Source organism: Sceloporus undulatus, chromosome 2 (genome assembly GCF_019175285.1).
Source record: "Sceloporus undulatus isolate JIND9_A2432 ecotype Alabama chromosome 2, SceUnd_v1.1, whole genome shotgun sequence".
Taxonomy (NCBI): Eukaryota; Metazoa; Chordata; class Lepidosauria; order Squamata; family Phrynosomatidae; genus Sceloporus; species Sceloporus undulatus.
In genome coordinates, this window is record NC_056523.1 from 213,455,946 (window position 1) to 213,482,020 (window position 26,075).

Genomic DNA, 26,075 nt, shown 5'->3' on the forward strand with positions numbered 1-26,075 from the left:
AACTAGTACCCACAATGAACCAGTACTGGCAGCACTCTCCATACAATCCCTCAGGTCAGTGGTTTGCCCAGCCCATGACATCTCCTCCTGACCTCTTCTGGCCACCAGCACTTCTCCCTCATCCCTGTACCAGCATGCAGTCCACATACTTAGGGGATTCTCTGCAGTTTCTGGCCTGATTTGGGACAAACGGGGGCTCCTTTTATTCCAGAGAATTGCCCTGGAGCATGGATTGGACCCGTTTCTTGCCCATTTTGACCCATGCATTGTCTAAACAGCTCAGGATGGAAGCAGGGTGGGAATGTTTCTTTTCCTGCATGCAGACACAGCCTGAGTCACGTTTCATTAGAGGAAGAGAAGTAACTTGGCTAGTGAAAGTGTATGGAACAACCCTCTATGGCTTATCACATTTGTTGTTTTTTTTAGCTGAGTTCCTTGGAAACTCATCAGCTGCTATTCAACCAGGTTGTAGATGCAGCCACAGGGGAGCACTGGATTGTTCTAGAACATACTTTCAGTTCATGGGGGTATCTCCCGTCTGTACCTCCCTGCTATCTCCCATCTATCCTGGAGTTCCTCAGTAAACACTTCAGTGTGGAAAGAGTTCCTTGTGCTGGAGAGTCAACAATTTGGAAGCTGGAGGCTTAACACAGCTTTCCTTAACCTGCCACTCTTCAGGTATGTTGGGCTTCAGTTTCCACCATCCTCCATGCTGTCTGAGGATGATGCAGGTTGCAGTCCAACATATTAGGAGGGTGATAGGTTGCGGAGAGGGTGACTTAATGCGTTGTGAGGAGACAAAGAAGAAAATATTGCTCTCAGGGTCCAAGGTGAAAAACCAAATTGTAATAAATATATGCCCTCCACGTACTGATGAACTTCTACTCCCATTGTACCTCACTATTTGACAGGTTGACTAGGACTGATGGGATCTAGAGTTGAGCAACTTGTGGAGAACCACAGTTTCTCCAGCTCTGCTCTGTAATTGTTGCACATGAGTGACTCAAACATAAGACTGGAAAATGTGTGAGGGCAGAGGTCTAATTTGAAGTGACCAAATAAAAGCAAATTATGTGTCTGCTATCAATGGCTGTAGGAACAATCCTGCAGTCCCAAATACACAGAGAATGATGAACACCCACAGGAACACTCTGTCAATTACCATGGCGACATATTTCCAGTCATCTTCCACCTGCAATACACAAGAAGATAGATAATATTCTATGTAGTAGAGACAGAGTCGATCCAACTGTTTGCATATAGTAAAACAATATCACATTGCGAGAGCATGCCCACTGTAGGCTGGTAGGTCACTAAATGCACACACAAACATTAGTGATTTTTTAATTGATTCATATTAGTAGACTAGCAACTTAAAGGATAATGTATTTTGTTACTATGCACCCTTAAGGTGAATATGAATTATGGCAACTCTATCATAGGGTTTTTTGTTTTTGTGCACTTTCAAGTTGTTTCTGAACTATGATGTCCCTAGGGTGACCCTATCATGAGGTTTTCTTGGCAAGATTTGTTCAGAAGGGGTTTTGTCTTTGCTTTCCTCTGAGGCCAAGAGAATGTGACATGCCCAAGGTAACCCAGTACGTTTCCATGGCTGAGCAGGAATTCAAACCCTAGTGTCCTGGGGTCCTAGTCCACTACTCCAGCCACTATATCACACTGGCTCTGTAACAGATTATTGTAGTGTAATGAAGTGACTGAGAAATAGCTGGTCAAAACCTCATGCTAAAACGTCTGTACTCAAATCCCATTAGTTTACCAATACTCATCTGTGGAGCTGGTGATTGGGGATGCAAAGAGAACTAATTCATAGTCCATATTTGGCCAAATAGGTCTGCAGATGCTGACTCTTGGTGTAAAATGTCTGCCAGAGATCTGCCAGAATTTCATTTTGTACGTAGATCTATGAATTAAGGATAGCCACACTTATTCCTACCATGCCCTGACCCATATGTTACAGTTAGGGTGGTGTTAATTTCAGTTTTCCCCTTACAGAGAAACAGTAACTACAGTATTCCCTAGTTTTACAGTAAATTGTTGCTCTTTAAAGAGCTCATTATACGGAGCAAAATGGTCGCCAACCCCGCATTAGGAAAAAAAAACCAGTAATTCCAGTATTGCAAAGACCTTGGTCTTGCTGGGCTCCTGCATTACAGTTTATTATTACAATTCATAATCGAGACTTGGCTCTAAAGCTGCACTTTCAGCTATCTGTTGGGATAGTTCCTACCATCATCATATCTCTGCAGAACTCAATAGAGCTTCATTGACTGAACACCATCTTGAGATGAAAGCCTTTGTCCCTGCAGAACTCCTAAGAGTTAGTGCCTAAGCTAAGAACATGAAATATTTAGCTATTTAAATCTCAAAAGCATTAGCGCAGTTGCTGAGTATCATTTTAAAAACCATTGTTTACTTCTAAATATAATCCTGTGACACACTGTACTTTGACAAGCAAAGTGCTCACCAAATGATATGTACGTTTATGAATAAACATTGCTAGCTGCTACTTTGCATTATATGTGCCCATCTTCACCCTTTATCCTTTTGCTGCCAGGCAATAGCCACCTTGCGATCAGCACTTCCAGGCACCTGCTAAGAACCATGCACCAGAAAGGGCCCACTATAAATATGGTAAAGGCCCCACTACAAACACCTACTTCAGTTGCTGTAAACTGAGTTTAATTGAAATAAGTTGAGGCCAAAGGAGAAAAGTGAGAGGAAGAGAGAAAAACTGGGACTTAAAAAAAAATCAGCTTAGAAAGTGATAGTGCAGATGACTATATGGCAATGTCCCTTCCAAAAGAGGACAGTTAGAAGATATGGAAATATTGGAAGGTATGAAATAAGAGCAAAATGGTTAGGATGTTGCACTGAGTGTTTTGAGATCTGGAGGAACAAATCTAGGGAAACAGGACACTGACTCTTTAGGATCTTGAACTTGTTCTTCTGGTTTTTAAACTAAAAATGCCCCACATGTCCCTTCAGATGTCTAGCTTCCTCTGGGCTGATTTAGGCCCAGAAAGGATCTTTATTTAACCAGGAAGCAAACCTGAAGTTCCAGTTTACTGCCTAGTTACATATATGGATCTTCTGGGTCTAAAACATCCCAAGGGACAAAAATAAGACAGAATTTCCTACATTCCCTTAAATACATTTTTAGTGGGGGGAAACAATGGTAGGGGTAGAGGTAGGCACCTCCAAGGGGTTCCTTGGAGGAAATCGCATGCAACCCACAAGACACCCCTTTCCCCACTCTTGCAGAAATAACAGAAAATAGTAGAAATCTGAGGAAGAGGGACATGAGTAGGGTTTTCAGACCAAAAACTGGAGACAGTTCTTGTATCTTTCATGTCTGTACAGAAGAGAGAATTTCAGCAGGTGTTGCTTCTTACCTGGTTACATCACAACTAACACCTGCCGAAATTCCTTTTTTCACACAATTATTAAAGGTATAAGAGCTGTCTTCCGTTTTCATTCTGGCAATCCTATCACAGGAGAAGAATGGAGCTGGGTAAATGCAACCATTTTGTTTTCTCCCACAATTGAATTTTGTGAATTTAAGTACACTGATAAAAGTGAACTGAAACAAAATGCTCACCCATCATTACTCATTCCTAACAAATCAAAACATCGAACTGGCTTACAGCCTGATTGCATCCATATTATTCTAAAATTTCACTAATAAATGGTAGCCTGGGTACATACAGTATAATACACCATTAGTCTTCTTTTGGAAAAACCAAAATAGTCAAAATGTTCAAATTAATTCAGCTATCATATTGGCAGGACGTATTTTGGATGGGAGGTAGGAAGGCCAGACTGAGAAGAGCAAAAGGCTCCTGTACCTTTAATAAGTTGTGTGGAAGTAAGACTTTCAGAAGGGTCAGCTTGTCATATGAGATATAGGTGTTGAAATTCTCTTCTCTATGGAACAGTTAAAGATGGAGGAGCTCACCTTTTTTTCCAGGTTGCTACTCTAATGGAAAGCTTTATGCTGATTTAAAATAGGAATGCTTAATCTTGTCAGGCATTCAGCCTTTTGCTTATAGCACCTTTGCTGAAGGTCGGCTCCTGACATTGTATCATACGTTTGCAAGTGAAGTCTCCATCCGTGACTGGTTCATCTGGTACCCATGAACAACCCAAATGCTCAGGAAACTAACTTGTTATCAACAGAATGTTTGCACCACAAACTTTGCAGAAAGGGACCTTTTCAGTTTGGGGTGACAGTGTTGAATAATCCTAAAAGATAAGTGCCTTAAGGATCAAAGAACCCAAAGTCAAGGTACTGTATATACTTGTCTATAGACCAGTCCAGACGGGCCGAAAAGGATGCCCGTCTTCTAAAGCTTGTTGACTGCTTACCCTTAAGCAATTTCTTTCTAAAATGGAAAAGCTTTCCTGGTATGACTGCTTACATAAAATCACAGTGTTTCTCCCTGAGGTGCATCCTTCATTTCTGTTGAAACTATAGGAAACTCTCTATCCAGCAGCTTCCAGAATAATTGCATTATTAACATTACAATAACTGTTCATGAATACCACTGAGGTTAAATCCCAGTTATGCCACATTCTATATAAACTTCAAGGAAACATAAAACACCAAGTGCTTCTTGTTTAAAAGCACACAATAGATTGAGAGATGGTGTAAAATGGTGCCCATTTTACCTGCAAAGGATCTCAGGTTCAATCCCTGGCATCTCCAGTAGGGGAAAAGGCCTAAACCCAATCGCAAGTCCCATCTTGAGTAGGCCCACTGAATCAAAGGAATTTATGTAACTATTGATTTACCATTCAGCAATTGGTTCAACTGGTCTATGGAGTTTATCACAATGGGGAGGAATTGGAGGGGAAATTGGGGGTTTAAACAGTCATTATCCTGGGAAAGTAATGCAATTGCAGGAAGATTTTCACACCCATCACAATTAAAGAGGATTTATCCCGGGAATAACCAGGTAATAATAACAAGCAACAAATCATTCACAGGATTTCCCCATGAATCATTTGTTGCTGGTTATTACCTGGTTGTTGCTGGGATAAATCCTCTTGAATTGCAAAATTGTGTGAAAATCTTCATTATGATTGTGCAACTTTCACAGGATAATGACCGTTTAAACACCCACTTTTCCCCGTGTGATAAAGTCTTATGATATGATAGATGGGATTAGCGATTGGATTTAGGTCCGTTCAGGGCTGGATTTTCAAAGGTTCAACTGTTGTAATGGCTCAAGGGCTGTCACTGATTAGGGGGCCCAGTGCTGAAGGAAAAAAAGGTATAGCTTAATTCCTCTTCTTCTCAGGATACATTCTGAATCTCTTGATGCTTCTGTTATCATCAATATTTTATGTGTTACTTGAGTTATTGAGTGAAAAGCATGGGATGAGGCCATTAGTCTCACAGATGTTGCAGATCTAAACATAGATCCACCCATGAAGATCTTTCAGCTGCTCCATGGCGTAGTGGTTTGTGTGTTGAACTATGACTCTGGAGACCAGGGTTTGATTCCCAGCTCAGCCATGAAACTCACTGGGTGACCCCTCTGAACAAATCTCGTGAAGAAAACCCCATGATAGGTTTGCCTTAGGGTTGTCATATGTCAGAAATGATTTGAAGGCACACAACAATGACGACGACAACAACAACACTGTAGATTTATTGCATTTTGACCCCATTTTAACTGCCATGGCCCAATACTATGGAACTCTGGGATTGTTCTTTTGTGATATATTGACTTCTCTGTCAAAGACTGCTGATGCTTCATAAGATTACAAACCCCAGGATTCCACAGGATGGAGGCATGACAGTTAAATTAGTGTCAAACTGCATTAATTCTGTAGTTTGGCAGAAGCCCTACTCACCATTCCCAGAATAAATAGAAAACTTTATTCTAAAATTGTCCCATGGCCTTAACCAGACCTTGGCTCATTGAAATAAGAACCAGTTAAACTCCTCTGCAGTCCAAATTCATAATCAGACACTGGATCTCTTTGGTATAATTCTGACTTACCTCTTTGGTCTTATTCTGACTCCGCATGTTTTCTGCAATGAACTGAACACTGCTAATGACTTCTTTGACCTCTGGGGAGTATTCGATTTGCTCAGCCGCCCACTTTGCAGACTGGTGGCTTGGTCTCCTTTTCTTACCCGCAGCTGGTTCACTGAGTTTGTCACAGTGGCAGCACCTGTGCTCACTGGAGACTTTCACTTCTCCCGAGTTATCAGCTTTTTGCTTGCTGGATTTTGTGGCTTTTGGGTCACTGCCTGTTTTGGTTTTTTCAAGTTGGGTTTCAATGTGTTTCTGTATGGGTCTCTTCATCATCAAAACTTTGGGCAGAAGACTGAGGAAAACAGTTTTGACCCACTTAGGCATAGAGTGAGTTGTCGGAGTCCTGTAGTGGATGTTCAGTACAAACACAGTGACAACGATGGAGAGCGTCACAAATATCATGGTGAACAGCAGGTATTCTCCCACTAGTGGGATTACCAGAGAAGTAGAGGGAATTGTCTCTGTGATTACCAAGAGGAAAACAGTTAAGGAAAGTAGGACAGAGATGCACAAGGTCACTTTCTCTCCGCAGTCAGATGGCAGGTAAAAAACTAATACAGTCAGGAATGAAATAAACAGGCAGGGGATGATCAGATTAATAGTGTAAAACATGGGCAGCCTTCGGATATAAAAGGAATAAGTTATATCAGTATAGATCTCCTCACAGCAGTTGTATTTGATGTCGTGTTTGTAGCCAGAAGCATCAACTATTTCCCATTCGCTGTTCTCCCAAAAATCATTCATATCCACTTTGGAACCAATAATCAGAAGGTCAATTTTAGCTTTGTCGTAAGTCCAGGATCCAAATTTTAGTGAACAGTTCTGATGGTCAAAGGGGAAGAAGGTAATATCCATAGGACAGGAGCTTTTAAAAATGGCAGGTGGTGTCCATGTGATCGTGCCATCGTATTTGAGAAGAGCTTTGGTCCGTCCTTCCACTTGGAAATCTCCAACAGCACTGGAAATAGAAACAAAAGACAGATTAAGATTGTGTTGTTCAACACAAACACAAAAACAACATTGTAAAAAAAATGCTTTGAAACCAGCTCTTACTTGTTGTACAGCACAATATCAGGTTTCCAAATTTTATCTGCTGGTACCCGGACAAACTCAATCCCCTCAAATTCCACTGGATTCCACCTCAGTTTATAGTCATTCCAAATCTAAAAAGAGAAGAAAAAAACAATAATCATGGGCATTTTAGTCCCAGAAATTCACCACATATGAACACTTGATTCTCAGGGCTTTTCTGAAAATGCTTCTTTTCTCACTCCAAACGTATTTGTTTGCTAAAAGTGGGAATGATACTGGGTTTAACATGGAACAATTTCTTTTTTGTACTACAAGTCTCAGATTCCCCAGCCATCATGGCCATGATAGTTGACACAGATTCAGCCTCATACAGACATGCCAAAATAAAGCTGCTTCGGGTCACTTTGGGAGGTATGCTGTTTAAATGCTGATGCATGTGTCCTACGGATTGGAGTGTGGCTTTGGCATGGCTTCCGGACTCTTAAGACACATGCATCATTTAAACAGCATATCTCTAAAGTGACCCAAAGCAGCTTTATTTTGGCATGTCTGTACAGGCCCAATGGAAGTTAATAAGAAATGCTTCCTGTAACTATATCAAGGCCTCTTTACACACAACAGAAGGCATACATATTATATCAACACAAATGTGTGGTGAAACCTAGACAATTATTGGTGTGGAACCAAGAAAAAAAGTTATTTTTAGGGGGCTTTTTATTATGTATATACTGACCATCTCTAGATGGATCACTGTTTCTTTTTACTGAGGTGTCTTTTAGGACAATAATTCCTATCATAGTCATACTTATAAAGCCCAGCGGTACTGTAGACAAGGTTTTACTTACATGTCGCAGCCAGAGGTTGGTTTCCATAATCTGGTTGACTTCATCCTATGGATAGAAAAAGGCCAATATTGTAGTCCTGCAGAGTTGTTATAAGATTGTTTCATGCTTTTCCTTAGCCTAGGATGTAATCAGACCTGGATGCAGTGGGAGTTTGAGGAAGGGCATCAGAAGAGATGAGGAGATGTGGACCCTCCACAGAGTAGAGGTAGAGATCAACACATTCAAGTGTAGATGCTATACATCAGTCCTCTCCAATCTCATAGTCTCTAGATACATTGGACTACAGCCAGTATAGCCATAACAAACATCTATCATGTCATTGATTCACAATGGAATGCACAAAAAGTAACCATATCACATTGTTCTTTTCAAATTATATTTGTTTTTGTCTTTTAAAGGAGAATTTCATTAACCTCTAAGCTCACTGATCAGAGATGTCCACAAGTGAACTTCTGAAGAATTGATATACTGTACTTTGGTGATTTCATAGATTTGTGTACTTCAGTATCCCCATCTGTCCTTTCCACCTATTATCAGACATAGTACAATGACAAAGTGGGAAGGACCTGTGTGGCTGGCTTTGCCTGTAAGGTTCTGTTGCTATGAGAGAGGTTGGGAAGAAGCCATAGTAGCAATATAGAAAGAGGTCTTCACAACTACTCGAATAGTGAAGAACCGTAAGAGTCGTAATACTGGTGGTGTTGCCTAGCAGATTTCCCCCCACTTCTGAACAATATAAAAAGTGAATAGATACAGATAAAGGGTTTCTGAACATAGACATAATAAACAAAAGTTCCCCAGGAACTCAACTGCAAACACAGAGCTCCATGCATGCAGGGGTCTCCTAGTCCCTCTTAAGATGGGAGATGAATAATGTGACTTTAGGAATTTATGTAGTCAGCTCTTCACATTTGCAGCTCTGATGTTTGCTAATTTGATTATCTGTGGATTTGATTAATATGCTCTCTTTAGAAATTTCTAGGTACTCCAACACAACTCTGAGGACGTTGACCATAGAATCACACTGGAAGACCTAGAGATTCTAGGAAAAAAAACCACTTCTCTAGGCATTTGTAGGCCCTCCAGTGTGATTCTATGATCAACCTCTGCCAGAGGTTGACCATAGAGTTGCACTGGAGGACCTAAAGGTTCCTAGAGAGCTGTTCTCTGGGCAAAAAATATTATTTTTTTATTTGAGGTTTTCCAATTTCATCAGGGTCCTGCACCCTTAATCCCAGGAGTACTTGAGTGGCCCTCCAACTTTAGCCTTACCACATTTGCAAGTTGGGTAATTGCCACCTCAAAATGCACTGTAACTGGATCAGACACATTTTCCACAGGTCTGATATACTGGTTGTAACGGGAGAACAGTTTATGAAACAGCCTTTCTTCGGATTTACATGCCAAACAACCTGTGTGGGGAAAAAGAAACACAAGAAGTTATCAGCGTAGACAAGGCAAGGAAATGGAATGGAATGGAGATCAGTATCCGAATAATTAGACATTTATCACTTAACACCAAATAGCACAAATAGTTTTAAAGATCATGCTATAATGCTAAATGCTGCAAGCTAAATTGATGCTTGAGGAACCACCAACTTATTCTTCCATAGTAAGACGTTTGGTCATAGTACGAAACATGCAGTCAAGAAAAATGGCAATTAGTTAGGGATTTATAGAAGTAACAGTATCAATATCAGTGGCAAGGCTACAGACCTAGCTGGCTAAACAATGTCCTAATTCACATGTGCATATAAACTGAATCTCATTTTGTGATGGCTTGCACATGTGAATGAAGTACTTTTGCTCAGAAAGGTGGTGAGCAACCTGCTTTCAGTGGGATTGCACTCCCTGTAAACAACCAGAGCATTACTTTTTGGGGCTAACACACTCAGACTTCTGCCATTCTGCTTGGTCAGTGTCAAGTCTGGCTAGGGAATTCTAGGAGCTGTAGTCCAAAACCTAACTTCCCCAGAACATTGGATCTTGGACACGATCTGGCCTTGTTCCTTAATACAGCCTTTCCAGTAGAGGTGCAAGAGTGGAAGTTGTGACTGGTTTTGCCTTCTACCATTTCCTGAACCATCTATGGTTCCTCTTAGAGAACTAGAAATAGCCTGAGCACAGTTATCCCAGCTTTGGTAAATCTGCAGGCTGCTGTGATGTGGTGTATATTGAGCTGCCTTAGATAACTACCCAGAAACTGCTTTTGTTTGTTGTTGTGTGCCTTCAAGTCATTTCCAACTTATGGTGACCCTAAGGGTTTTCTTGGCAAGATTTGTTCAGAGAAGGTTTACTATTACCTTCCCCTGAGGCTGAGAGCATGTGACTTTGGGCTCAGTGGACAGAATCCTGATATGAGGGGAAATGATCAGAGTATCCTGGGAAAGGACATGGCTAACTGACTGGTGCAATGAACATAAGACTCTGTACTCCTATGGCTGACAACAACTCGCATACTTGTTTTATATATGTATGTGTTATCACTTTGTTTGCTTTACCACAAAAAGAAACTTTTTGTGTCCCCCCCCCTCAATGATGGCTGCAATTCATATTTGAATCATTGGGGGGGGGCCAAGGCAGAGAGCTAACAACATTCCAGTTATATGCAATTATTCCTAAAAAATTGTTTTTCTACAAAAAAAATTGTAGCATTAGTGTGCATGCTTCAAGTTGAGAAAGAAAACACTCATTTACATATTCCATGTATTACTTGTAAGGTTGGATGGGACATCTCCATCTACAAATGTATTTGCATTGGCCTTTTTCTTCTTGTTGTGTGCCTTCAAGTCATTTCTGACTTGACCTTAAGACAAATCTATCATGGCGTTTTCTTGGCAAGTGTCTTCAAAGGAGGTTTGCCATTGCCTGAGCCTGAGAGTATGTGACTTGTCCAAGGTCACCCAGAGAATTTCATGGCCAAGTTGGTCTTCAGAGTTGTAGTCCAACATTCAAACCACTATGTCATGCTGGCTCTATGTTACTGGAAACACTTGGGTCCCAATTATGTGGAAATAATCCTCTGTGCCTAGTTCTACATATGGAAGAGGATGCACTCTTTTGGGCCTTGTAGTGCGGGGATGGTGAACATCGGGCCCTCCAGTTGCAACTCCCAGCAGCCCTAACCAGTGACATATGGAGGGACACATGATTCCTCGTCTTTGCTATAATGCACAAGTGGTATTTAAATGTCTATATAGTTTCACCCCCATTTTTTCCACCTATCCGGAATAGGGATTAATATCGATCTCCATAGTGTGAAAAGCTTCTGCTCCTGGTTTTTCCCCATCATTGCACTGCTGAAGTCACAGAAGCAGACCAAACAAAGTTTGGCAATTTCTGACTTGCAAACATGAGCCACAAGTTGTCACATTGTTGTTGTTGTTGTTTCTGTTGTTGTTGACACCAGCTCTGATCTTGTGTTTTTAGCAGCAGCCTAACAAGGTGAATTTCAGCAGGCAAATCTCACCCCCCCCCATCACTTTTCCTGCACTGCTAAGGGAGAAAGAAACTTTGCAGGTTTTATTCTTTGCATGTTAGTCTTGTTGTTAAAGACACAGGAGCAAGGTCCGTAAAAATGCTGGCAGCCCTAACTAAAATAATTTCCTCTGAAATTAATCACAAATGGGGGGGGGGAGGTTACAGTTTGCCCAACAAGACTGATGATAGTAGGTGAAGAGGCTAGAGGACTTTATACAAGAAGTCTGTAGATATCCCATCCAGCCCTTGCAATTCCCTTGTCATTTGAGCATGGCAATGATTTCGGAATTGCCACTGACAGCCAGGTGCTATGCAGGCTGACTTAGAAATAAGTTCTACCAATTTTGCTTGAATTTACTCCCAAGTAAGTCTGCACAGGTTTATCAGGATGTGCGGAACAGAGGCCAACATGACCATACCTTCTAATCTAAAGTGACTTTATCTTTTCAAATAACATACTCCATTTGATGTTTTATTACAAGCTGTGCAACTGCTCTCTGTCAAGGTAAGGCTTTCCATTTAAACTGCAGCAAAGCAAGCCAACCAGTTCTTAAATATAGCAACCTCATACTTTGCTTGGACAAAGAAAGCAGCCCCTTTGGAGAGTGTATGTGGGTCACCTACCTAAACATCATTCAGAATAATAAAAGCGCACACAAATCTTTTCTTTTAAGCTGGAGCCAAAAGGATTAAGCCACCAATATTACAAATGTCGAAATGAATAGATAGGATGGGGGGTGGGGGGTTGTAGGGACAAAAATAAAAGGAACTTACCTTGAAGGAAGAAGAAGGATATATTAGCCCATAAGTAGAAAGTGAAGTAAAGCACCCCCAACCATTTCTGCGAAAGCATCGTCAAGAGCAAAGCGTACAGCTCCCTTCTCTTTCAAGAGAGCAAAGAAATGTGCTTAGGAAGAACCGAACAAAAGACCGGGAGGTGAATAATGAGACCCCTTGGTTGCTGGTACTGCTGCAGTGACTATTTTGGTTTCCCATCCAGAGCTGCAGATACCCCCATTGATGGCTTTTAAATAATGTAGCAGCCTCTTGAAGAAGAAAAAGAGGAAACCTTTCAGAGATGAAAGAGTTTTACCATCTGCAAGTTAAGAGGAGGCGAAAGAGACCAATGTCAGGAGACTCTTCACATTGCACAAGTGTGTGTGTGTGTGTGTGTGTGTGTGTGTGTGTATGGAGGGGAGCATGTGTGAATAAGGGAGGGAGAAGCACAGCAGAGAGGCCTGGGGAGCGCAAGAGCACATCCCATGTCCTCCTCAGAGGCTTGTATGCAGCACTGCAGTGTTGCTCTGAGTCTTTCCAACTCTTCCGCTTTTTAATTTTGTCTGTAGAGACACTACAGGGTACAAGTGATGCCCTTTAGTACTGGTTGGGCTCCTTTGCCCATATCTGAAGCCAGATGTATTAGGAAAAAGTGAATGATGAAAAAATAATAAGCGTAGGAGAGAGTCCACTTCATAGTTGCATCTTCTGTTTTAAAAAGTTGGCAACTATACAGGGGCATCACTAGGGAAGTGCGGGGGTGGAAATCGCACCAGGTGACACCCTGAGGGGGTGACACCATTGCTCCCCAAATATTTGCCTTTTGCTGTGGTGTTTGCCTGTGTCTCTTTAAAACACTGAAGAGATGGTGAGAGTGGGGCAGGGACAAAATGTGGAACAAATTCTAGACCAAACTGTAGGACAACTGCAGGACAAAACTCAGCCCAAAATGTAGGGCATTTAAGAAAAATGGAGCACCTTAAAAGTCCTACATTTTGGGCTGAGTTTTGTCCTGCAGTTGTCCTACAGTTTGGTCTCGAATTTGTCCTACATTTTGTCCTGGTAATAGTGGACAATTATGGCAACCCTAGCGCAAGGTGGAAGGAGAAAACAGAGGCCTCAAGTTTAAAAAAAGATTCAACTTTCCAGCAGGCCTTTCCTGAATGAATTCCTGGCCACTAAAATATGGAAATCTAGCTATGTCTCGCTATGACCACTGTCCAGTATTTATTGTTGTTTATTGTTATTATTATAATAATAATTTTAACATATTTTTAACATGTTTTAACTCTTACTGTTTAACTGTATTTTAAGGGGGGGGGATTGAATTACTTGGCTATGTATAGTTTAAATGTTGTAAGCCACCCCGATTGCATTTTGTAGAGGGGCAGGATATAAATAAATTATTATTATTATTATTATTATTATTAAAGTTAAAAATTAATTTTAATTTTTTAAAAATATTTTTTTAATTTTCTTTAAAAGCATCACATCTTACCAAGTTTTCACTTTAACCACATGAAATTATGTACATGTGAATACATTTAGGCTGTGCCTATGATATTGTAATTTTAAAGATATAATTTTAATTTTCTAGCTTATGTTGCAGTTATTACCATTACATTCATTAATATTCGGGAATTATGATTTATGAATAACATTAGTACAAAAAGCATTACTAAGGATTCTGTACTATGAGATATAGAAGACGGTCAATTGGGGGGGTGTTACACCATGAGTTACTGCACCGGGTGATGCCAATTCTAATGATGCCACTGCAACTAAGTAACAACCCTCTGTACAGAGCATCTATTTTCCATTACCTGCTTATCTTCATTATGCATTTTCCAACTGATTAACCTTTGAGGTAATGTCCACCAATCAGGTCATTATTTGATGGCTACCATGAGAAGGCATGGTGTATTCCAGGGGTAGGCAACAGGTAGCCATAGAGATGGTGACCCTAAAGAGATCCTATCATGGCATTTTCCTGGCAAGATTTGTTCAGAGGACGTTTGCCATTGCTTTCCCCTGAGCCTGAGAGCATGCGACTTGCCCAAGATGAGCCAGTGGGTTTCATGGTCGAGTGGGTGAATCAAACCCGGATTCCCAGAGTCGTAGTCCAACACTCAAAACACTATACCATACTGGCTAGGATATTTAATTCTCTTTTAACTTCTGAAATCAGAGGGTTGAATTCTTTGTTTTTTAAACTATTGTAAGCCAACGTGGATCCCATTTTGGGAGAAAGGAGGGATATAAATGCAATAAATGCAATAAATAAATAAATATTATTCCTTCAAGGCAGAGAAAAGCAATGACAGAAAGACAGACACACACAGAGAAAGGATGGCCCTCACATTTTTTACTCTTTCCCCACTCCCTGGTGGCTTCCCTGTCAATGGGATGGCACATCTCTCTTGAGTTTTAGTCCAACTTTTAAAGGATCTATTCAAGAGGCTGCATCTATTTTGGTAGTAGGGCTCAGCCTCTTGTATAGGTTTTTTAAAGTTCAGACTAAAATCCAGAATGGATATCACTGCTCTACTGACCTAGGAGCCACCCTGTGCCACTGGCTTCAGCCCTTTTGTCCCTGGTATGCAGCCCAAGAGAAAGAAGGCATGGCAGGAAGACGTTTGCCCTCTTGTGCTGTAATTAGGGAGCCCTGATGGCGCACTGGTTAAATGCCAGAACTGCAGTCATTCACAGCCACAAGGTTGTGGTTCAATCCCAGGCAGAGCTCCAGGGTCTACTCAGCCTTGCATCCTTCTGTGGGTTGCAAAAATGAATATGCAGCTTGTAGAGGGCAATTGGCTTACACATAGTAAACTACTTAGAGAGTGCTTAAGTACCCTGATAAGCAGTATAGACATGTACAGTGCACTCTTGCTTTACCTGGGGGATCTGTTCCGGACTCCCCTGCATAAAGCAAATTCCGCACATGCTCAAGCCCCATTTAAATGAATTGGGCTCATGCACGTGGCAGCACGATGGCGCATGCGTACCACAGGCACATGCCCCATTACTCCCAATGGGATGCATCACCCCTTCCTCCTCGTGCAGCTTTCAGCATATGCTGAAAGCTGTGTAAAGCACACCTGTATATGATGCGGGCACACCATACTTGCTATTGTTTGCTGTTGCTAGATGCTCAAAGCTTGAGCCAGGCCCTTGTGATACTACATCTTCCTGAAATTTGGTTACCATCTTTATATAAGACAGCTTTAGTCTGTAGACCTTTACAGACATTGTTCTGTATACAAATGGATATGCTTAGGCAGAAGGAAAACCTTTTTACCAACAACAACAACAACAACAAAACATTACAACTACCAGCATCCTCTAACATGCAACACCATAGGCATGGTGACTGGAGGATTCTGGGAGCTGTAGTCAATGGCAGCTGATGACTCCCATGTCAGTGTGGAGGTGAATGGGCTCTGAGTCTTTTAAAAAGCTATCCAGAGTACTGAACTCTATCCCCAGGCTAAAAGATGTTGTACGATAAGCTGTCGTACACTTGGGCCTATTTCAGACCAAGTCTACAAAAGCTTAGGCTACAATGTCTTTTGCTCAGTTAGTCTTGAAGGCGCTACAAGATTCCTTTGCATTACTGATATTCCAGACTAACATGGCTATATCTCTTAATTCTGTAGAATAGTTCCTTTAGAGCTGGTACTAAAACAGAACTGGGTCACCATATGCCTCTGGTTGTAGGGGAGGGAAGGAAGGAAGGAAGGAAAGAAGGAAGGAAGGAAGATAGATAGATAGAGAGAGAGAGAGAGAGAGAGATAGATAGATAGATAGATAGATAGATAGTCTGGGCAGAACGTTTCAGGTTCTGGCATCATTCTGCATCTCACAGTGTCCCTGTTTGCAGAGACTGGCACCTTCACATAAAGGCTATCTGCAAAACAGGCCACCCCCACCGCCTACAAAAAGAGCTCACCATTATGGTGCCCTTACTCATTCTCATGGGATACCATGAAAACATGCTAGTTTATTCCAAACTGAAAAGTATCACAACATTGTTCATTCCTTCAACCTGAAAGTTATTAATTTTGAGAGTAAAGAAATCTATGGACTCCCTGCCCAGGAAAAATATGCAAAGTAACGCATTTTTTAAACTTGTATGTTGTATTTTTAAAAACTTTTTACTGTTTTAATTGGACTATTTTAATTATTTTTTAAAGTGTTGTTTTAATTATATATTTCTCCCCTGGCAACTTGGGAGAAAGGTGGGATAAAAATAATATAAAATAAATAATTTTTTTCAAATTAATGGAAAGGAAAATGAACCAACCTCCTTCCCATTTTTGACACTTGGTTCACAAACTCCCTTTTGTTCTTAGGGGTCTATGGACAACAGGTTAAGGACCCCTGCTTTAATTGCTTTGGGACCTTTGGTTTTTGTGTTTGAACCCACAATCAGGTTATATTTGGGGAGATTTTCCTCATCATCCTATCCAAACAGAGCTTGGAAAAGTTATTTTTTTAGACTACACCTCCTAGAATTCCTCAGTCAGGACAACCACAGCCGTCTGTGAGTTGCAGCCCCCCAAAAGAACTTTCCCAAGCTCTGTTCTAGATTGTGGATGAGAGCTTTAAACTGCAGGACTGTTCTGCCAGGCAGTTTGTGAGGAACAAGCAGCAGATTACACAGCTGGGATAGGTGGTAGTTTTACAACAAGTCTGAGATGGCCCTGGAAAGCAGTACACAGCTGTCACATTCTTGCATGCACAATTGTTATTACACTAATCCATAATCAGAGAGACCAAAGCAGCCTTCTGTTGGGCCTTATGTAAGCAAAGAGCAGCTGGGGCAGTAACCTTTGATAGCTGAGGGGTATGGAAAAGAAAACAAACTGGCAAAACAGAGCTAAATCTCCATACATTTTAAAAGACAGAGTCTGGGCAATCTAGACATTAATAGCAACCTATGCCAGTGTCGCTTTCTTTGCAGGCATCTGAAACCTCAAATTAACCACGTGCTCCATTTTTCACTATTCCCTCCCTGCCCATTCCTATGTATTCTCCTCTGCTTGACACAAAGAGCTTAGAATAGCACACACAAGTTGTTCCTTTCTATCTTTAACAACAGTCCTATGAAGAGATATAGTTACTTGCGAAAGACAACATTTTTGAACCCCACAGGTTTCTTTGTTCCAGGTTCAATACCTTGCTCAGTATGTAACATCCTAACCAGTATACAACACGGAATAATGATTTGGCCTTAATTCCTAATGAAAAGTGTAATTGTGTGACGTTGTTATTTTATTCATATAGACCAAGTGCCAATGGAGTCTTATGCTGCTGCCGCATGATATACTCCCTACATCCACCCCACTGAACAATGGCATTGGTGGTTCCAATATCAGCGTGCCAGTGCAACTTCCAGATTTTAAAGGAGCTACCCAAGGTATGAAAATCTATTCCCGAAACATGTTCAGCACTTGGACAGCTCCTTTCAATTTGGAATAAAATCTAGAGTGAATTCACTGATACAATGATATCAGAGTTGCTGGCAACCCTTGTCCTGAAGCTCAATCAAGTATTGTAATTTGATCAAGTATTGTAATTTAACCTTTAACAAGCCATATACACCCACCCATATATTGAGGACTTAAATACACTACAGACACCAGATCCTGTCTGATCCTGGAAGCTAAGCAGAGTCAGTCATGGGTAGTATTTGGATGGGAGACGACCAACGAATTCCAAGTGCTATAGGCTATGTTTCAGAGGAAGGCGCTGGCAAAACCACCTCTGAGAATTCCTTGCCTAGGAAAACCCTCCAAAATTCATTGGTTGACAGGTGATTAGAAGGTACTCACACACACACACACACACACACACTTTGAATGATCAAGGAACCATACAAGGCAAAAGTTGGAGTGGGGGATGCACAGTCCTCCAGAAATTGTTGAACTCTAACTCCCATCAGCTCTACCCAAAAGCATATTCTACACTGAGGGATGATAGGAGTTACAAATCAACAACATTTGGAGGACCATGAGTTGCCAAACCCTGCCATACATAATTTCAGTTTGGAATAATTCCAGCTTATTACAGAGGCTCAGGGCCAAGCCAAATGATAAAAGTGCAACTGTATTTTAATACTTCTTTTGGATTTTTTTTAGTGTATGAAAGGCTGACTTTACCCTGAATCTAAGATCGAAACTGTAGTAGGAAGGGAAGGAGTTAACCCCAAATTTGCTTCTTGCCCAAGGAGGAGAAACATATGTGGTACCCATATGTTTTTCCTCTGGATAAATAGCAGCTACAGTGAGTAGAGAGGGATTCTCATCAGAAAAAAATGGTACATAGAGAAGGGATTAAGTCCTCCCTCCAGTCAGATCCAAATCAGCCCCTCCCCAGGTTGCTCTTTTTGGAAATAAATGCCAAAGGGCAGAATCCTAATGGTGTGTAGATTCATTGAATCAATTAAGACGTCAGTATTTATGTAGATCTCATTGATTGAAGGAATTTACTCTATTTGGGACAGTCAAAAGGATTCAGACACATGTTTGTGCACTGTCGACATTTGGTTACATTGTCCTTGATTTGTGGCTCCTGGGTGGAAATTTCTGGACACTTCACATAGCATGTGATGTGGTACATGTGTTTGCAGTGTTTGATCTCTGACAGCTTGATCGCACCTGCAAGATATAACTTGGCAATACAGGCATCATGTGCACACCAGCTGACAGATCTCCTGCTTCTCAACCCAGAGTCAACAGTTTTTGTTATTGTTAACCACCTTTGAGTCAATCTTGACTCATGGCAGCCCTGTGGATGAGACATTTCCAAGACTCCTTGTCTTCCGCTGCTCTGCTTAGGTCCTTAGAGTCTGTCCCTCTAGCATGTGGCCTTCCTCTCTTTCTACGTCCCTCCATATTTCATATGTTCTTTCTAATGTGTCATGCCTTCTCATGATGTTGCCAAAGTATGACAATTTCAGCTTTATCATCTTGGCTTCCAGGTAGATTTCAGGTATGATCTGTTCTAAGACCCATTTTTTTTCTTTTTAGTGTCCACAGTATCTTCTGCATTCTTCTCCAGCATCACATTTCAAATGGCAAGAGAAAGTAAAAATATAAGAAATGACAAATATAATGAATTGATAAAGTTGAGAGGAAGTAATGATGATGTAAATGTGTAGTATTTTATACTGATTAGTGAAAAATTTAATAAAAAATATTTACAAAAAAGAACTGATTTTCCTCTTATCCACTGTTCTAACTGTCCAGCTCTTGCCTCCATACATAGTAATGGGGAATACAATGGTTTGTATGATTCTAACTAGCTGAGTTGTATATCTTTACTCTTTTGGATCTTGTCTAGTTCTTTCATGCCTGCCTTTCCCATTCCTAGTCTTCTTCCGATCTCTTGACTGCAATCCCCATTCTGATCAATGTTTAATCCAAGGTATGGGAACTCTCTCATTATTTTGATTTCCTCGTTATTTTTGTTATGTTCAGCACTAAGCCCACCTTTGCACTTTCTTCTTTGATCATCCTTAGTAACTGTTCCAGGTCTGTGATGTTTTCTGCTAGTAGTATGGTGTCATCTGCATATCTTAGACTGTTGATATTCCTTCCTCTTATCTTCACTTCCCTTCCTTCTGTGTCCAAGCAATACCTGTGGAAAAAGTTTAAAATTTCATTTTCTAGCAGAATGTGAATCATGGAGCCCTCCAGATGTTCAGGTCCAGCTCCCAACACGCCATACCATTGGCTATGCTGATTAGGACACCTGGGACTTGCAACCCAACATCTGGAGAAACACATGAGTCTCACCACTCATTTACATGTTCTTTTTCTGCAGCCAGGATACAATAGGATGATGCTCGGGAAACTGGTTTACGTGTCAAAGATGGGGGGACTAGTCCTCCATTGCAGGGCATTCCAGGAACTGCAAAATGGCAGCTGCATCCCAGGCTAACCCCAGACATCTTTCTTCCCAAGGAGGATCAGTAAATGATGCCTCCTACTCTAGCCAAGGTGCCAGAACTGGCTCGAACATTACATAGAATGAGGCAACAGCCTCAGGCCTCTCATTTTGAGTGTCATGAAAGATCAGCAAATGGTTAGCCATTTAATTTAATTATTAATGCTCACTGTCAGTAACTGGGGGAAAATGTTCATAGGATTTTCTGCTTCATTGGCAAAACTAACTTGGCTGGTGTTGTGCATTATGCACCTTGACTTATATGTGTGCCGTTCTGCCTCTGTGCTCTCTCTATTGGTGGTCCTGTCAGTTTCAAAGAACCATCAAATTATTATGGCACTGAAAACCTCACGTAGGTTTTCACCATGGCAATAAAAATACAAAAGCTAATAAATAAATAATCATTTGCTGCTTTTGCACAATATCTAAAACTCTGCGGCCTGAGGCCATGACTTCATTGTTTAATATTTGGCCTGGCCAAGCCCCAGTATGGAACATTTAGTGGGTTTCAGTGCCTTTTGCCCTACAAATTGACCCCATGAGAATGTGAAAGCGGCAAGGCAGTTTCATTTCCTTCCCTTTTCCAAATTAATCTCATTATGCTGTTCTTTGAGATGGGTAGGAGGTTGCTGAAACTCATCATAGACAAGGTCTTCCTTTCTGCCTAAACAGTAATATGTGTTTCAAGAAGCTTTATTGATGTCAACTCAAGATATTATGAATTGAAGACATATTTCTAAAATATTTCACCTGTATACATACAAGTATAAAATAAAACAACAGCAAATAATTCATTTGCAAATGGATAAATTATTAAAAAAACCAACAACCATCTTTGCCAGGGAGGTGAAATATGACAAAGTGGCTCAATGCGCCTTTTCAGGAAGTAAAATCTGGTCTCTCCACCTGGGGTCTTTTCACACTATGCCATCATAACACTATGATTCCACTTTAACTGCACCTTGTGGAATTCTTGGGTTTGTTATCTGTTGAGGTACTAAAGTTCTCTAGTATTTCAATGGATTACAAAACCAACTAGAGCTCTCTTCTCAGGGGAAGGCAATGGCAAACCTCCTCTGAACAAATCTTGCCAAGAAAATCCCATGATAGGGTCTCCTTAGGGTCACCATAAGTCGGAAATGACTTGAAGGTGCACAACAAAAGCAAACTAGAACTCTCTGACTGGTATTTTAAAATGCCACTTCCCAAACTCAGGGTTCCATTAGATTGCAGTTAAAGTAGAATCCTAGTGCTATGACTGTTTAGTGTGAGAAGACCCCTTCTGAAAAGCAATGAAACACATTAGTTGTACAGCCTCATTTCTACAGTGGGAAATGAACACAAGACTGTGATTTTCTGATCTGTTCATAACTTTTGGGACTGTGGTCATATACAATTCAAAATCTTAGGTTTTAATAGGCAAAACCTAGAGGTCCTCAAGGCTCATTTAGATTTTTCTAGAAGGCATTCAGGGCCAACAGTTTTGCCCAAAGAGTCCAAACATACAGCATTCACAAAACTTTACATTAGGTTGATGTTTGCGTATCCAGTAGTATGGAAGTGCTGTACACCTTTTGGAAGTGTTTGTCTCTCACAATTGTATCCTAAATAATTCTCAGATGACTAGGTTGCAGTATACATAAGCCAGGCTCCATGTTAGCCCTACTATAATCCAGCCTGTGGCTATCTCATCTCCTAGTTTGTTTGTGTGTTTAAAGGAAAGCCCATATATTGTAAACCTATGACTGATCATTCTTCTCTTCTTAGAATCATAGAATCTCTTAGAATCACAGAATCATAGTTGGAAGAGACCTCAAGGGCCATCCAGTCCAACCCCCTGCCATGCAGGAAATCCAAATCAAAGCATCCCCAACAGATGGCCATCCAGCCTCTGTTTAAAGACCTCCAAGGAAGGAGACTCCACTACACTCCAAGGAAGGAGTTTGTTCCACTATTGAACAGCCCTTACTGTCAGGAAGTTCTTCCTAATGTGGAGCTGAAATCTCTTCTCCTGTAGCTTGCATCCATTGCTCTGGGTCCTGTTCTCTGGAGCAGCAGAAAACAAACTAGCTCCCTCCTCAATATGACATCCCTTCAAGTATTTAAACAGGGCTATCATGTCACCTCTTAAACTTCTCTTCTCCAGGCTAAACATCCCTAGCTTCTAAGGCGTTCCTCATAGGGCATGGTTTCCAGACTCTTCACCATTTTGGTCATCCTCAGTAAAACCGAATACCTATGAGTTCTCACTGTTACGTGAAGGTTTTCCCCACCAATGTTGAGGGCTTTCTGGTATATGTATGTGTCTGGTAGCCCATAGAATACAGAATGGGAAACCTATTGTAGATCAGGTTATCCTTAAGGAAAGGCCTGTATATTGTCTAAATCTGAAAGTTTTCTTCAGAAAGATTCTTTTGTTAGCTTCAACCAAGTCAGGAAAAGAAAATGGAATTAAAGAAGAGAAAGTGTTGACTCAGAGGAATATGATACCAGACTGGGACATAAAGCACAGCACTGTTCTTTGTAAACGGAGGGGAAAAGTTTGCTAAAATGTAGGTCATTAACTCTTTGGCAATAGTATGTTTTGTGGATGAGTTGTGCAATTATTTTCTAGCCAGCAAAGGAACACACTCCAATAGAGAAGGATTTCTTAAAATCATTTGCTTCATTTCACTTAGCCATCCATTAGAAGAGATAACATGCTCGATTGCATGGAAAGTGACCTTATGTAGGGCCAACAAGTTTTTCAGTTGTACTGCACGAGTTTGTCTAGGATTGGGCAACGGGTGCAAAATGGACCTTGAATGTTTTGGGAGTTGGGTCAATTTGCACCCAATATTTGGAAGTTTGGTGGCAACATTAATTTCTGCTACCACTGCTGCTCTTATTACTACTATTTCTATTGAGTTATTCAGGGCAAAACTTCCCAAAATCAGGTTGCTGCCACACAGCAGAATTAATGGAGTTCGACACCACTTTAACTGTCATGGCTCCATCCTGTGGAACCCTGGCATTTGTAGTTTGTTGTGGCACCAGAGCTCTCTGACAACAAAGGCTAAATATCTCACAAAGCTACAACTCCCAGAATTCCACAGCACTGAGCTGTGACTGTTAAAAGTGGTGTCAAACTAGATTAATTCAGCAGTCTAGATCCAGTGTCAGAGTGATAATGCTGTTATTTACCTGCTAAGCTGGGTAAAACAACAAGGTTAGGATCAGGGTATCTGAAAAACCACTGGCTCTCATAGAAACCTGCCTGTGCAATAAGACCATCGGATTAATTCACAGTTAAGGGTCATAGCAGAGTGTTCAAGTGCATGCTATATACAAGACAGTGGTACCAAGTTAACCCCGGGTAACTCCAGGTAGTACTAGGAAAGACTCTTTTCCTGCTTTAAACCCTTGGAGAAGGCCGGTTCCTTAATGAATTTGGCACTCTACTTTGTTTTCAACTTTTCCTAGCTGCCTTGGGAGCTTGGTGCTGAAATATGTTAAAATAACATGAGTGAAATTTTACATGAAGAACAGCACATGTTTTTAAGGTATTCCATATTAAAATATATGGACACTTCCCTCTAGACATCTACAAACTTGTAACATTTGTATTTATACTACTTTGATAACAACAGCTCGTATATTTTTTTGTGAATGTTTCTTTACATCGCAGCTGAATCTGATCCATTACACATCATTAAAAATTAAACTTTGATGAATCCCAGGAGGATATCTTGCTGGTATCTTTAATGTGTAGTCCTAGAGACAAGATTTAAAACGTTCATTTAACAACTCAAATATCTGTCGAGTGGGCCTTTTGTGTGATCCATTGGCCGAAATTCGGCACACAGTTGCTTACACAAAAATTTCGCAAGAACCAATAGAGCTTAAGAGGACATAAACAAATGGATTGCACTCATTACTTGCTGCAGAAACAATATTTTACCTAGCTCTTCTGCATGAGTAAACATTTTATTTCTCCCTCCTTAGTCTTACTCTCCTTGAACATTCAAGGTCCATCTTGGCTATAAACAGAGTTTATAAAGGGATTCTTGCATGCAGAAGGAAGGCTCTGAAGTGAGGGTGGGCTACCAAAGGCCCTTGCATCCTCCCCTTCTAGAGGCACTTTGGCTGCTCTGCTGCTGTAGATTCACTACATCAATCCATAATACTGAAATTGCAGTGGTGTGTGTGTGTGTTTGTTTGCTTGCTCTCCCTTGATGTTGCTTCTAGCAGATCCTCTGCCTTGCAGACTGCCAGAGCAATCTTATGCACCACTGAGATCCACTTCAATGGCCACCAGATTTCAGCTGCAACAGTGGTTCCACTGGGAAACTCAGCAGCAGCATGTACAGTTGGCCCTCCTAATCCATGGATTTTTTTTATCCACAGATTCAAGCATCCCCAGCTTGAAAATATTCCCCAAAAGTATAAATTCCAAATAGCAAAACTTGATTTTCCATTTTATATAAGGGACACCATTTTGTCCTGCCATTATATTTAATGGGACTTGAGCATCCATGGATCTATCTATCTATCTATCTATCTATCTATCTATCTATCTATCTATCTATCTATCTAATCTATCTATCATACAGACAGCTTGGTTTAGAGCCACAGTTGATTGTTTCATAATATATTTAGACTGTAAGAATATTATAGCAGATGTCTAGCTGCCTCTCTTTTTTTCCTGATGGGGTTTCCTAAGTAATGGGCAACCTCTTTGTCATTTGGGAAACATAACAATAAATACTCTTTCTATGTAGTCAGGGGTGTGGTGAATATACTGTAGATTTTATTCCAGACTTTGAAAGAGCTATCTACTGTTCTCAACTGTGTCGTTAAACATTTTGGATGGCACTTCTAATGTCTGGAATAAGACAAGGAATGGATTTGCTGTAACTTTACCTAGAAACCACAGATCCTAAGAATAATGTGCATTTAATTCTCGAGGTATCTATATGGATAGACAGTCTCTGAAATGCCCCATGGGGTCTGCTTATTGTGTGATGACATAGCATCAAGTGATTACTTTGTTTTAAGCATGAAAGAAAGATCAAATACTGCAGATAGTGGTTTTATAATTGGCTGTCGCACATTTTTCAGTAAGGGCTGTTCAAAAATTCATCCAAAAATTGTCAACTGTCAAATTAATGATTTGAATAGGAATCTTTTTGGCTGAAGAGTGGAGTATAAATATAATATAATGTAATAAATGAATAAATAAATAAATAAGAACACAAATGCAGCGTATGAGAGACAAGGTGCTGACAAGAATGCTTCTCTTGGGAGAGCAGGAGTCTTCCACTTCCACTTTCAACCTCAGAAGGAGAAGGAAGAGGGAAAACTGCCATGATCTCCAAACTCAAACTATAAACCCCTTAGGATGCAACCACTGCAATTAAAGTGGGATCAAAACATTATACAGTAATGGTGTAGTGAGAAAGAGTCCTTGGTCTGTTTCTGTTTCTCTTTCCTTTCCCCATGTATTTGTCATCAATAAAGTTATGATTTGTACTCTCAGTGGTTTGGTTTTATTTCATTGTATTCTTTGAATCTAAATGGAGCAGGATCCAAGTGGACAAGATTGTCCAGGTCATCGCAGCATAAATTTGGGGGTGAGGGAACATGGGTGTGTGTGTGTATGGATGTTCAGAACAGTTCCCTGACCCCTGGATGTTGCATATCCCTGCTCTGAAAGAAGAAGGTGGAAATAGACCACCAGCTGGACACAGCAAGGATGGATACAAACGAAAATCCATGAGTGATAACTTTTTTGGCCAACCGAAATGCACAATATACTTGTTGCAAGCATTTGAAGCTCCATGGGCTTCTTCATCAGGCAAGATGTTACATGTTTACAGCAAGGACGGGTGTATTTTTCATTAACAAGTCTTCGGAAATATTTATAACACTGGCTTCCAAATTT

At 40.7% G+C, this 26,075-nt stretch overlaps 1 protein-coding gene across 1 annotated transcript; it reads right to left on the reverse strand.

Moving 5' to 3' along the window:
* Window positions 1-933: 933 nt before the first annotated feature.
* Window positions 934-12,278, reverse strand: CHRNA6 (cholinergic receptor nicotinic alpha 6 subunit). The gene is made up of 6 exons (XM_042452226.1): window positions 12,200-12,278; window positions 9,218-9,357; window positions 7,946-7,990; window positions 7,122-7,231; window positions 6,030-7,026; window positions 934-1,192 (listed from the first exon to the last, which is right to left on the reverse strand). The coding sequence occupies exons 1-6, from the start codon at window positions 12,276-12,278 to the stop codon at window positions 1,070-1,072; spliced, it is 1,494 nt and encodes a 497-aa protein (XP_042308160.1). The 3' UTR covers window positions 934-1,069.
* Window positions 12,279-26,075: the final 13,797 nt, after the last annotated feature.

What these genes read in the sequence shown, in the direction of transcription:
- CHRNA6 (XM_042452226.1), bottom strand. Translation starts at nt 12,278, where the DNA reads ATGCTTTCGCAGAAATGGTTGGGGGTGCTTTACTTCACTTTCTACTTA. An exon ending in ATCCTTCTTCTTCCTTCAAG is followed by an intron (nt 9,358 to 12,199) that starts GTAAGTTCCTTT and finishes TTCCCCACACAG; the next exon opens with GTTGTTTGGCATGTAAATCC. An exon ending in CCAACCTCTGGCTGCGACAT is followed by an intron (nt 7,232 to 7,945) that starts GTAAGTAAAACC and finishes TTCTCTTTTTAG; the next exon opens with ATTTGGAATGACTATAAACT.